Consider the following 12,500-nt stretch of genomic DNA (forward strand, 5'->3'; position numbering starts at 1 on the left):
GTTTTCTCAATGAAAACTGACCTGAAACGTAAACGGGCGCACTTTGATGCTCTAAGTGTCCTCAAACCCATGGAAAGAAGATAAGCAAGGGCAAACTCAATACTGACCTCTTCTCGCCGCTTATTCCCTCCCCAGACCAGTGCAAAAGAGACAATCGACTGCGCACAATTCTTAGTGTGGCTCTCCGCTGAACCTCAGTCCATTGTTTGGCTTCCAACTCTTCACAGACTTGCAGCTTCAGAAGCTGGTAAGTTGAACATTGTAGCTAGCTTCATATCCGCGGACCTTGTTGTCTTAATTTGTCATATGAATTGCTTATTTAGGGCGTATGCATGGCCAGGTTGGTGTCCCCGATTTTCCCCGTTAAATAGAGTGGGGATTTTCTTAGTTTAGCATGTTCTTTGAACTTTTGGAGGTAATTTTTGTTTGGCAAGGCGCTTTCCAGAAACAGTTTGACAAAGTGTCAACAATAGGGTCAGCAAACTGAGAATTTCGTAATTGTGGAATATGATACATACTCGGAAGTGACTTACTTAAGTGACTTACTTGATGTCGCCGTAACTAATTTCCGTTTCGTAAACGGTCGTTGCCACGGTCGATGCCATTCTTAGTAACCAAGCCTTGGTTGTCTCGTTAGTGTCGTGGTCAAGTGCGTGCGCTCTCAGCCATTGAACCGAGTTCGATATCATTCACTTAACTTTTTCTTAGTTTTTTTGTAAATTTTTTTCAACATTCAAAGTGATATACGCTACTGATCTAATCCTACATTACGTTTTTTTTTTGCTCAGTTGCAAACGGCAAACTTAACAGTGAAATTTGTTCTAACTGTCGTCCAAATGGCAACGACCATTGACGAAACGGAAATTTGCGTCGCCGTAGATGAAGCACCGTGTAGGACAATCACACCTCACGGAGTTGAGTCTCGAACAAGCCTAGTTTATTTCCGCTTCCTTTGCTGCTGCTTCAGTAGCTCAGTTAGCTGTAATCATTCAGTGTAACATTAATAGGCCTTTTGCAACAACGATCGCATGGTACAAAATCCGCCGTGCTGGAGGGCAAGCTCATTATTATTCCCCCTCTGGGACATTAAAACAAAGAGACCTGAACCAGTCAAGCTTGACTTGCCTTTGTTTTAATGTCCCAGTGGGGGAATAATAATGAGCTTGCCCTCCAGCATGGCGGATTTTGTACCATGTGATCGTTTGTTGCAAAAGGCCTATTGTGTGCTTGTTTGGGAGATTCTGCGTCGAGTAGTTGCGTGATTGTTGACAAACGTTTCGCAAATTCACTCTTGCAGTCAAGCACAAAGCCAAATGCAGCATTTGCAAAGAGTACCCCATTGTTGGATTTAGGTTTGTATTCCTTGTTTCGCTTTGTTTCTGTAACGCTCATCCACGATGCACACTAATTTGATTAATTTGATTGACGCTTTTGTTCAGATTCCGATGTCTTAAGTGCTTCAACTACGACCTTTGCCAGGTAGGTTAGCTACATTTGTTATTTGTTCGCTCGCTATCTCTGCTATCAATGCTTATGCAAAATTTTGGAGGCCAAACAGAGAGTACTGTAGAGCGTTTTAATCACGTGACCAGCAGCCATATTAGATTACTGAACCAAAACAAAGTATTTGCTTAAAATAGATTTCAATTCCCGGAGTAAAAAGTAAAGTAAAGTGGTGCATTTATATAGCGCCCTTATCACTAACGTCTCAAGGGCGCTTTACAATGATCAATTTACCCCCAGCGGACTGGAAGCATATACAGGCGCAAATTGCAGCCGCTTCTAAGCAGTCCATGCATGCTGGTACTCATTTCACCGACCTCGGAAGGATGGAAAGCTGAGTGAACTTTAGCGGGAAAGAAGGTCGCCAAATATTCCAGTCTCGGCAGAACCGGGAATGGAACCCGGGACCTTAGGGTTGGAAGGCAGAGATCTTACCACTGCGCCAACCCCTCCGCTCCCGGAGGATTAGTCTGGTCCACCATCATGGCCACCACTTCTTTGTTTGAAACACCAACATGGCCGCGAGTGACGTCACGTGAATCCAAAAGAACTTGAAGATGGTCGCCATGTATGAAAGTGGGCTATGCCTCGCAATTATACAAAATGGTGGCACTCGGGAAATTCAAAAGTGCGATTTAAAGTTATCCGTGTTAAGGAGTAAAGCCCTTACCAATGCGCATTTTCTCTGCTTCCTCCGTGTCGTTTCTTGAATTTTTTCTCCATTATTTTTACGGTTAAGGATGAAGTTTCTTGTTTCTAAAGTTTATTTTTGTACGGTTCTCTTCTTAGAGCTGCTTCTGGTCCGGCCGAGTCTCCCATGAGCATCGACTGACTCATCCAATGCATCAATATTGTTTATCGGTGAGCGTTCCATCCTATAAGCACCCATGAAGTTTTAATTGCAACCAATCAGCAGTAGAAAGTTTTTAAAAAACGTATTAATAATTTATGAGCCTCACAGCCTATCAAAACACCGATAAAAACGTCACGCGCGTAAGCTTTGAACCCGATAAAACACTCCTCGTTTGAATTCTCTATATAAAAACTTGTAATAAGGCCCGGCTTGTTTTCCTTCTGTGCTAATATCTCATAGGGATACTCTTTTTGAAAAGTGTCTTTGAAGCCGTTCAATAAACTCGCTTTAAACCTTATAGAACACTCCTGTTTGTTTATTGAACAGTACTTAGTGTTGCCAGTGTCTTTTATCCCACAATATAATAGTATTTTTCTTGAACCCTTTGAATTCAAGCATCTCATTCAGTTCTGCTTTTCGCTGATTCTAGGTGTTTTCCACCGCAATTTTCAGCTGAAAATATTGCGATAAAACTGACGTGTGGCAGGTTTATCCGCCCTTGACCACCAGTTAAACTTCAAAGATTTAATGAATGGAAATGTTTGAAGAAGACTAAATTTGCCTGTTTCTTTTTCACAATTTGCATACTTTGGTGGTGAGCGTATGAAGAAGACGACGAAACTCAATTTTTTTTTTTTTTTATCTTTTTGGAAGACAACGTCTGGCGAGGATGTGCTTGATTTCTTCGCAATGGTTAGAAACAAATTTAAGAAAAGGAGATATAAGAATAAACCGCCCAAAAAACTCGGGTACCTGCCAATACAGACTGTGATGGAAGGAGGAAATCTTGAAACGTAAGTATGCGCTACTTGTGCGTTCCCACTTTTAGGAACAAAAATCTTTTTCAAGGACAGGGATTTGCCAAAGAAGTGTTCTTGCGACATTCTGTTGCTTACGGGTTCTCGGCAACATTCGTACCTTTACAAAGCCAAATGTAGTATGGTTTTTTCTTAAAAAAAACCTTAAAAATATGCAGAAATTTCGGCCTCCTTTTCACCCAAACCGATCTCAGGGGATGAAAAGGACCATTGTGTCTTTTTGTGGCTAGGTTGAGGAGTCGGCAGATGTTTTGACCAATGAATAACAGTTACACCATAACACCATCGCTACCTCGCTCCGTATGAGGTCAGGGGGAAATGGAAATTTTGCTGTCTCCCTTAGTGGTTAATTTCGACTGCGTGTTCGAAAACTCCAGGATGTTTTTCATTCTTAAATGCGCTTTTCTTTGAAATGGTAATGGCCTTGAAGTCGACGCGAAGAAGTGCGAGCGGTGAAACGTAGAATACAAACAAACACAAATGGTTGCAAAGTGAACAAACTTTAAAAAGGAAACTCGATGGAAAGGACTCTTACATTTGTTTGAAGCTTGGTAAGGCTTTTCTAAGTGCTGTGAATATCTGACAGTCCTCTGTAGTGGGGAACTGCTCCAGAGGCGAAACGAGACCGTCTGAAAACGGTTACATGAAACCTTGAATACTTGCGAAGGAAAAAAAACCGAACCTATCCTGACACTAACCTAGAGATACACATCGAAACGCATTCCGCGCGCCCAACAAATTGCAAAGACGTTCCAAGACGAAAAGTACCATACGCTGGGTAAAGATTAGTGCCGATCGGAGTTGCTCGAAGCATGGGAAGCCCTAATTATTGGTTACGCCGAGGCAAAATCTCTAGGTTGTCATGGTGTTTGACTCTGGTTAGCGCTAAATAATCTTTGAGCGACCCGCGACACGCATTTCGTTCCTTTCAACTTTGATGTTTGTTTTGTTTCGTTTTAATTGCGCGCTTGGACTCTTTCACTTGTTGCAGACCATCCATGCCTTCTCCACATCAAAACGTGAATAACGAAGTCCATAACAGATTGGGAATGTTTGCTCACAGGTGATTATTTGGTTGATTTCTCCATTACACGGCTCATGCGGCAATCGTGAAAGGAAAGGAAAGGAACTTTATTTAAGTGTCTAGTCGTTCTAGCGCTGGAGCACTAATTGGGGACACTGTAAACTGAAATTAACAATTAACACAAATCAATTCAAATGTTGGTTTTTTGAGGAAAGGGGAAACCGGAGTACCCGGAGAAAACCTCTCGGTGCAGAGTAGAGTACCAACAAACTCAACCCACATATGACGCCGAGTCTGGGAATCGAACCTGGGCTACATTGGTGAGAGACGAGTGCTCTCACCACTGCGCCATCTCTGCACCATCCCTGCACCCCTAAATGAAATAAATATTAGGTGGATGAATTTAGTCCTAAGGTTCATTCAGACGTTGGGTGTTGGAATGAGGTTCACCCTCACTCCGGAAATTTTTTTTGGAGCGTCGGGTGGAACCTTGTTCACCGGCTGCTTGTTATTCCGATTGAAACGAGGCTAGTCTTTACTCAAAGTTGACCATTTTCAAATGGCTGTTTGGACCTAAATACTGTATACCATTGCCACCCTCAAAAACGCTGTTCCCGGTGAAAGTATAGGTCTAGTTTGTTAGGTCTTTTTCATTCCCGCTCATCTTTTCCGGCTTATATCGCGTAAATTTCCCGTCTATTTTTGAGCGAGTTCTGTGAATGAGTGCTAATGTAAAATCTGTGAGGTTACAGAAAAATAGCAATAGATGGCAACGAACAATTTTCTAAACGACTTTTTGACACTTTCGCAGTTTTTGTGCGATGCGTCGCGAGCCTGTTTCGTGTGATTGCGTATGAATAAACCAGGGGGAAGTGTTGATTTTTATCCTCTTTCTTCTCAAGGTTGGCTGAAGCAGAATCAGAGGGAGGTAGCAAATACGATCCACACTACTTGTGAGTCACTTCCACTTTGTTTTTTAATCGTTTCTCTTTTTTTTAAATTCATTTTCATTTTCCAACTTGAAGCTCTCCTTGAGTTTAAATTATTGGACATAAATTGCAATGCTTTCCAGCTTAACTCATTTTTCAATGTCGTTGTCGATTATTTCAGAGATGAAGAGCACCAACTTATAGCACAATATTGCCAAAGGTACAGATCACTTCTACTTTAGTTGAGAGTTATATCAATTGATTAAGCGTCGCGTTTCCCGTCAACGCGACAAAACGACCGAGACTGCTGCTTGTCGAAGAAGCATTAAAATCTTCTTTGAGCTTCTTTCTGTCTTTTTATGACTAGATCGAAACCTGCGGCGATCAATAAATCAAGCAGTTATTTAGATTGAAACAGTTTTACTGAGTTTGGGGAAATAACGCATTCCTGACAGACGTTTGCCGTTGGCGCGGAGCGCAGCCTCGCGAATCTCTTTCTTACCTCGGAGCACAGCACCACAGCCAGTTAAAATTAGGTGGAATCGAGATTGACGAGCGAAACAATTACTTACAGAAAAATCTTCATGGCCAGTAAGGTCAGTGGATTGACACCCAGTCCACTTAAGACAATCTCTCTTAACTAATGAGCAACCTTAAATTACAGACAGTGTCCTTTTATATGTGGGCAGCAAATTTGCTCATAACGACTTGAATACTGAATAAACTGATAAATGCGGTAAATGCTTTTTAAGGCTGTGGGCAGCAAATTTGCTCATAACGACTTGAATAATGAATAAACTGATAAATGCGGTAAATACTTTTTAAGGCTGATTTATAAATATGCGAAACCGAGTCGTGGGAGGGGGAGGGGGGGGGGGGGAAGCCCAGTTGATTACCCTACGTCACCATGACTCACGCTCCCGCTTTTCTGATCATTGATACTAAAAAACGGGTTTCCCAAATGATACCCATTTCAATCAAATTCGAGTTAGCTACAAAGAAAGCATCTCAAGGCAACGATAAAATACGACTGGTTTCGAAAAGCTCGCCGTTCTCAAGTCCTTGGAAATTAGTCAAAAAAGGAAAGAAAAATAAAACGCAGGCTTTCCATTGTCGTTCCCAGGGTGTTCCTCTTCTCTAATATAGACCCTGCGAAAGAGTTTGCAGTCTTTCAGGCTTTTGCGAAGTGATAATCCCGTGATTTTGCCTTTCTCTTTTTCTTTTCCAGCCTTAAAAGTGATACCACAGATGCTGTAAGTTGTCGACATCAGTCGTTACTTGATGCATTTTAACACTTTCATTTCCACGATCGAAATCCCACTCTAAAATATGACAACCAAATGGAACGTCACGCCGTTACTACGTGAATGCGTGATGTGGTTCTCATAAAAAGCCTATAGATCCCCCTCCGCTCCAGTAGCTCAGTGGTTGGCGCGTGAAGCTAAATCTTGGAGGTCGTTGTTTCAAATCCCATCTCGGACTAGGAGTTTTTTGGTTCCGTTTGGTTGTTGCGTTTCTGTGTCTGTCATGATGGACCTCTAGCTTGTACGATTTGTTTTCCCATTTCAGACCACGTGATGTAACTGTGGGGAACAGGTTCTTTCAAATGTCGTCAAATGTCGCACGTGCATATGTATGCATAACGTATGAAAAAAACAAAAGGAAAATTCCCTTGGGAACATCACGTGGTCTGAAATGGGGGAAATAAAAGTACAAGCTAAAGAAGTCCATTGAGGCATCTATATCTAGAGCAGCTTTCCCGCCAAGTGTTGTAACCTACTCGAAACGTCAGGTCACGAATCTTTTTTACTTTGGTTAATTTTCCTTCCGAACTCGGTTGAGAAAAGCAGATTTTTCGTGTAATTTCTCTCCTTACCGATGCAGCACCCAAGTGTCCTTCAAAGCTAACGCGGCCAATCATTTCTTAGGTGCCTCGTAGCATAGCAACGAACGTTGTCACCCGGCTACGTCAGAGCTTGCGTAGCTGGCGGTATTGTTAGCGCGGAGAATGGGGAGAGGAACCCTTCCTTATTCTCTGCGCGTCTTCGCCCGCTCGTTAATAGGGAGCTTTAGCAACGACGTCGGGAAGGGCAACGAGAACGTCATATCAAAACAAATTCCCATTATTGTAATAACTTCGAGACGATACCAAGCTTTTTAACATGACTTCTTTTATTTCGGGACGCAAGTATGTTGAACTAGGAGAGAAATGTTAAGGGACACTTTAGGACGCTTATCGAAATCGGCGTTCTTTAAAGGAGCTGAATTTCTGGGTGCTTGTTAGCACACCCTTATTTAGGCTCTTTATGGTGGATTCTGACAACGTGGAATTAACATGGCATTCGTGTAGCTGAATTACATCTTTCTCGTCGTGTTTTAGCCAAAAAGCCCAACACAGATTGTTATGGCATTGGATGCAGTGGAAAAAGAAGATTTGGAGGCCGAACTTCTGAAACTGGAGGAAGAAAACAGGTAAGAGCAATCTATGATTTTTTTGGCTTTCAGATAGTTATGCAATTTCGTTGTTCTCGTTTATCCGGGGCAATACTTTTCTTTAAAAGAAATATCCGATTAGTTTTCCTTTTATTGATGACACTTGGCTACGTTTCGTCTCCGCGTTTTTAAAGATGACCGTATACAACTGAAACGAGTTTGGTCCGTTGGCGGTGTGATGTACATGAGAGCTGTCGCTTTCCTACAGAATTTTTTGGTGTCAGCATGACGTCATAAGTGGTTGAGTTTTGCGGCTTTTTTATTCTGCTCCGAGAGATAATTCTCCGAGACATCCACCTTTTTCTCCACCAACCTTTGATTTCATTTAAATTGACTGCTGTAGCGTCCCTAGGCCAAAAATCGGTTGACGTTTAAATATAATTTAATGTTATTGTCTTCTGTTTTATTTTTCTCTTCTCTGATCACTCGTCCAGTCGTTTTCTCTACAGCCGTTGATAGTGCGAAATTGAAAGAACTATTTTGTTATCGTTTTGGTCCGCCCGAGTGTTTAACATACAACTTTGAGCTTTGGTTTAAAAAAGGACGACCAAGTCAGGACCTGCTTTGTCTTACTCAGACAGCTGATTTTCAGACCATCTTTTTTAGCTACTTCCCATAGGTGGTATTCACGTGACGTCATCGCGGCCATGTTGTTGGACAAAAAAACAAAAGATCTCTCATTAGCTCCTTTTGTTTGTCCACCAGCAGTTGTACATCATAGTATTGTTATCTGTGTCTCTAGAGATTGGTTGCAAACCATCTATAATGGCTACTCCAGAAATCTTCCTCTTGACCAAGGTGTCCTTGATGAACAGCGACATCTTACCGGTCTCTTTGTAAGGCTGCGTTTTTAAGTTCGTTACACAATCAACATCATGCAATTATTCTCTTATGTTTCCCTTTTCAGGGACCTCCAAGAGGAATATGAACGACTCAAGTCCATCCGAGACCAAACTGGACTTCCCTCCGACAGCGAGTCCTCTCCGAGCGGACCACAAAATCGTGATTCTGAGTTGCTAGCGGAGGCCAAGCTTCTGCGTCAACACAAAGGTCGCTTGGAAGCTCGAATGCAAGTGTTGGAAGATCATAACAGACAGCTAGAAGCTCAATTACAACGCCTTAGGCAACTGCTTGATCAGGTACAGTTTATGGGCATTAGTAACTTAAATTTAGGGATCAGGAAAGGTCATCACAGTTCAACTTGGTGATGATAGTTGTAGTCAAATGAAGCTATCGTAAACGTTGCCTATCCTCTCTTTGGCTTTGCTGTATTCTTTCGGGTTTTTTTTTCTCACGCATGAGCGTGAGATGACATTTAAGCGGTGGATTCAATGACACTGAGACCTGGAACGTCACTGGACAATCGGTCTACTGTGCAAAACAGTAATTTAATTCGATGTGCCCTTGATATCGTGCTAAACAAGGCACTAGAATACCGAATCCGAATTTTAGGAGCACGTGAGCCAAAGGTTGTAATTGTCAGTCTCATCCTTAACCTCGCCACTTGTTGGTCATTGTGAGCCTTCTTTTTTTTTTTTAGCCTGGCCAAGACAAAAGTGTAGCCCAGTCGTCCGAACGTACAACTCCGTCCTCTTCCATAAGCTCGCTTGGTGCTGACACGCCCTACCCCCCTGGGAAGTCCTCCCGGTCTGGAAAAACACGAAGCAATGACAGCGATTCAGAGTCGGAACCCGGCGGAACACCCGCGGTTGCCCCGGGTCCCGCCACAAATGGGTTTTCTGCCAAAGCAAGCGAAGACCCGGCATTGAAGGAGGTTATGAACCAAATAAACTCGTCTTTTCCGGCCGATCAGAAAAGTAAGTTTGAGACTCTGGGTTTTGTTTTACTGTTTTTTCCTCTACCTTGCCATCCTCTGTTTGGTTGGTGGACTTTTACCAGCTGTCCTAATGTTGGTAAACCCGTCATCTGTCGCCACCCTCTCAAACAGAGTCTTGTGTGCCTATTTTGTGTTGTTTGTTGTGTGATGTCAGCTGACTAATGCTTTTAACTCTTGTGTAGTGCCCGCTGAGGCCTAACCAGTGGAACCTCTAACACTGCATAGATGTTCACTTTTATATGGTAAGCGACACGAGGTTGTACCTTATCGCATTGCATCACTCATTTCGCCTCTCTCGTGGTCCCAGCGCTTTGATCGGGCGTTTCTCTTCTGCCGTAAGAACCATATCGCGGTGAAACAGTTAGCGTGTGGACAAAATATGCACGATAGTCGATGATCGTTTGAAAGCTTTTCTTGACCCCGATTATACTCCATCAGCTATCATCATCTGTCATTCACTTCAAGGCACTCTCACGGTCGTCGACGATGGTGTGATTGTGTCACACAAGCGTGTTGGCGTGAGCTTCTAGTGCCAGGCCCTTCCGACATGAAAACGTCAAAAACAAACAGTTATCAACTGTCATCGACTACCGGCGGGGGATCAAACGGAGGAAACTGGCATCGAGTGTTGTGGAAAATGTCCAAAGTGAATGATGGTTAACAGTTATTCTGTGAGTGCGCGTTGCATATGAGATAATCGGTAGACATCGAGGTTTATAGCGCCGAGTTGGCCGTAGCTGACCAATCCTATATCCAACATGCGCAATGAAGAAGAATACAGGGTTTTGGTACAAGTACACGGAATTCGCTTTCTTGACCATTCAAGTATGTCACGGTTGTAACGCCTTTTTCTTGTTTGTGTTCACCTGCACCACTCCGCTTTGCGCGTCAACACCACCGGGCTTCGTTACTCACTTTCACTTGTGTAATTATTTCTTTTCTTAAAGCTTGTATGTAGATGTTTCCGTTAGTAATTAAGTGATTTTATTGCCATCTAACGAGTCCAAATGCAATGTATTCCCCACGAGACTCAGCTTTTATTCATCTCGCTTTAAAAACAGCTGGGGCTGAAGAGAAGTGGCCGGTGTTTTTCGTCTTCTTTTGTTTCATGTTGTGTTTCGTTATCCTTTCATGTCGACTTCGCTTCGCTTCTTGACTGAGGCACATATGTTGAAATTACCCGTTTAATTCTGTCTTTCGATCTCACTTTAAAGAAAATATCGAAATGGAGTCGTTTTGAGTGTGGCTACTTATAGAGTAAAGAAGGAATACTTCAATGAAAAAAGTTTTCAAAAAAGTTTGCATAACAAGGGCAGAGAAGTGATCTACAGGCACGCGGTAAGCCATTACGTATCGATTCTTTCCGGATTCGTGGGCAAGATATGAAAATTCCGTCCGCTCCCGAAATTAATCAGGTAGCACGGACCATTTTCAGAATTTCCGCCCGTCTTTGCTTTGAGGAAAAACGAGTTAATTGCTACTAACAACTTCTATCATTTGTGGCTTTAGAGCGAATTTCAAATGAGTATCGTAAAACCAAAACCAAAGTAATAACTTTGGCCAATCAAAAAGGACGGAGACAATCCAGTAAACCAATCAAAACTCGAAGTAATTACACGTAGCCGACACAATGCGCGGGAAAATGAGCACGCGCGAGTCACGATTGGTTTAGGTTTCACTTCTGATTGGTTGAAAAAGTGGCGCGAGAACTTTGAACCAATCACTGAGTGAACTAATCATAAACCAAAGCAATTTGCTAATTACTTTCGACACTCAATTGAAAACCACTCTACCATAGCAATCAATCTATGACAAATCTCTCTTTTTTTCAGGCACCGATCCAGTGGGCCATTTATTTGCCACCGCTAAAGATGTCAATAAGGCCGTGGAATCGTTAGTTCAAGTAATGACGTCAGACGATGAGGGAGATTAATATCAATATCCGTTAATTAAGGCGCTTATCAAATCGATATAGTTTATTCAAGACGAACAATTAAAATAATTTTGTAACTGAAAAGCTTTAGTAAAGAAATTGTATACATGTTTTCGTTGTATACCCGCCATCCGGTTGTGAGGAGAATTCAGTATAAATTGAGCTTAATTTAAACCATTGAAGAATTGGGTGAACGAAGGTCTCAGACGAAATTCGGAGATAACCGAAATATCCTTAGTGGAAAGCTAGCTAGCGAAGTTGAGCGGCTCCCATGAAGAAAAGTATAAATGATTGATAACTTGCTATTTTCTAGCTAGGTAGTTACGGTTTTCTTAATGACTTTTCAGTTAGTGGTGAAATGTTAATTGTTCTGTGTTCATACTTGGACTTGCTTCAAGTCACAGGAAATTTTACTTTGTCAATGGAACTCGGCAGCACATGAGCAGAGCTTGTTCTGGCTATAAAACATTTTGCGCGCCTTCTACTTCCTTACGTCGACTTAGCTCCCGAAATTAAATACAGGACCGTGATGAAGAACTCCACAATCCAAGAACCTGCGTCGAACCTGCGGGGTGATATCCCTACAACTTGTGATGTCTCGTTTCTCTTTGGGTCAGATATTTAATGTCGAAATATTTTTCTGCGTGCCATCGTTAATACAGGAAAACCATTTTAGCTATTAAAAATCTCTCATGTTTAAGGTAAAAAGATTTGTTTTTTTTTGTGTATGAGCGAACCTGCACTATCACCAAACAATAACTTTAAACCACATAAAATAACTTGTACAATCTATTTTTAATTTTTTCAAAGAAATCGTCTGTATCCGGAATGAATGAATGTCAGAACCGCTTGTTTTTGTTTTCAAATTTTCCGGGCGCCTTCATTTTGAATAATGGTGTTGTGTCGAAGTTGCCTATTATTATTGTTTATGTCCGATATAAGCACTTATTTGGGAAAGAATTTCAAGCAATTTGGATTGCCAACGTTATTTTGGGGGGTTTAAAGTTGAATGTTCGCTTGTAAGATTGAAAGTTTCTTTTATTTGTGCCAATAACTGCATTTGATTAATTTTACACCATTCCATAATTTTCCTCATTTTTGTTTACTTTT

At 41.9% G+C, this 12,500-nt stretch overlaps 1 protein-coding gene across 4 annotated transcripts in view; it reads left to right on the forward strand.

The window, feature by feature from the left end:
* Positions 1-12,500, forward strand: part of LOC138052756 (dystrophin-like) — a 96,217-nt gene that overhangs the window by 83,544 nt on the left and 173 nt on the right. For 3 of the 4 annotated variants that reach the window (XM_068899328.1, XM_068899330.1, XM_068899327.1), the window contains exons 58-70: positions 136-247; positions 1,298-1,352; positions 1,440-1,479; positions 2,293-2,364; positions 3,011-3,150; positions 4,166-4,237; positions 5,101-5,151; positions 5,309-5,347; positions 6,356-6,380; positions 7,508-7,599; positions 8,528-8,759; positions 9,161-9,437; positions 11,290-12,500. The exon at positions 11,290-12,500 is cut by the window's right edge and continues 173 nt beyond it. In XM_068899328.1, the coding sequence (XP_068755429.1) occupies positions 136-247; positions 1,298-1,352; positions 1,440-1,479; positions 2,293-2,364; positions 3,011-3,150; positions 4,166-4,237; positions 5,101-5,151; positions 5,309-5,347; positions 6,356-6,380; positions 7,508-7,599; positions 8,528-8,759; positions 9,161-9,437; positions 11,290-11,390 (1,308 nt within the window). In that variant the 3' untranslated portion in view covers positions 11,391-12,500. Of the gene's footprint in view, positions 1-135; positions 248-1,297; positions 1,353-1,439; positions 1,480-2,292; positions 2,365-3,010; positions 3,151-4,165; positions 4,238-5,100; positions 5,152-5,308; positions 5,348-6,355; positions 6,381-7,507; positions 7,600-8,527; positions 8,760-9,160; positions 9,438-9,639; positions 9,700-11,289 lie in introns of all 4 variants that reach the window. The other variant, XM_068899329.1, reaches the window with a different exon arrangement.

Source organism: Montipora capricornis, chromosome 6, assembly GCF_036669925.1.
Source record: "Montipora capricornis isolate CH-2021 chromosome 6, ASM3666992v2, whole genome shotgun sequence".
Classification (NCBI taxonomy): Eukaryota; Metazoa; Cnidaria; class Anthozoa; order Scleractinia; family Acroporidae; genus Montipora; species Montipora capricornis.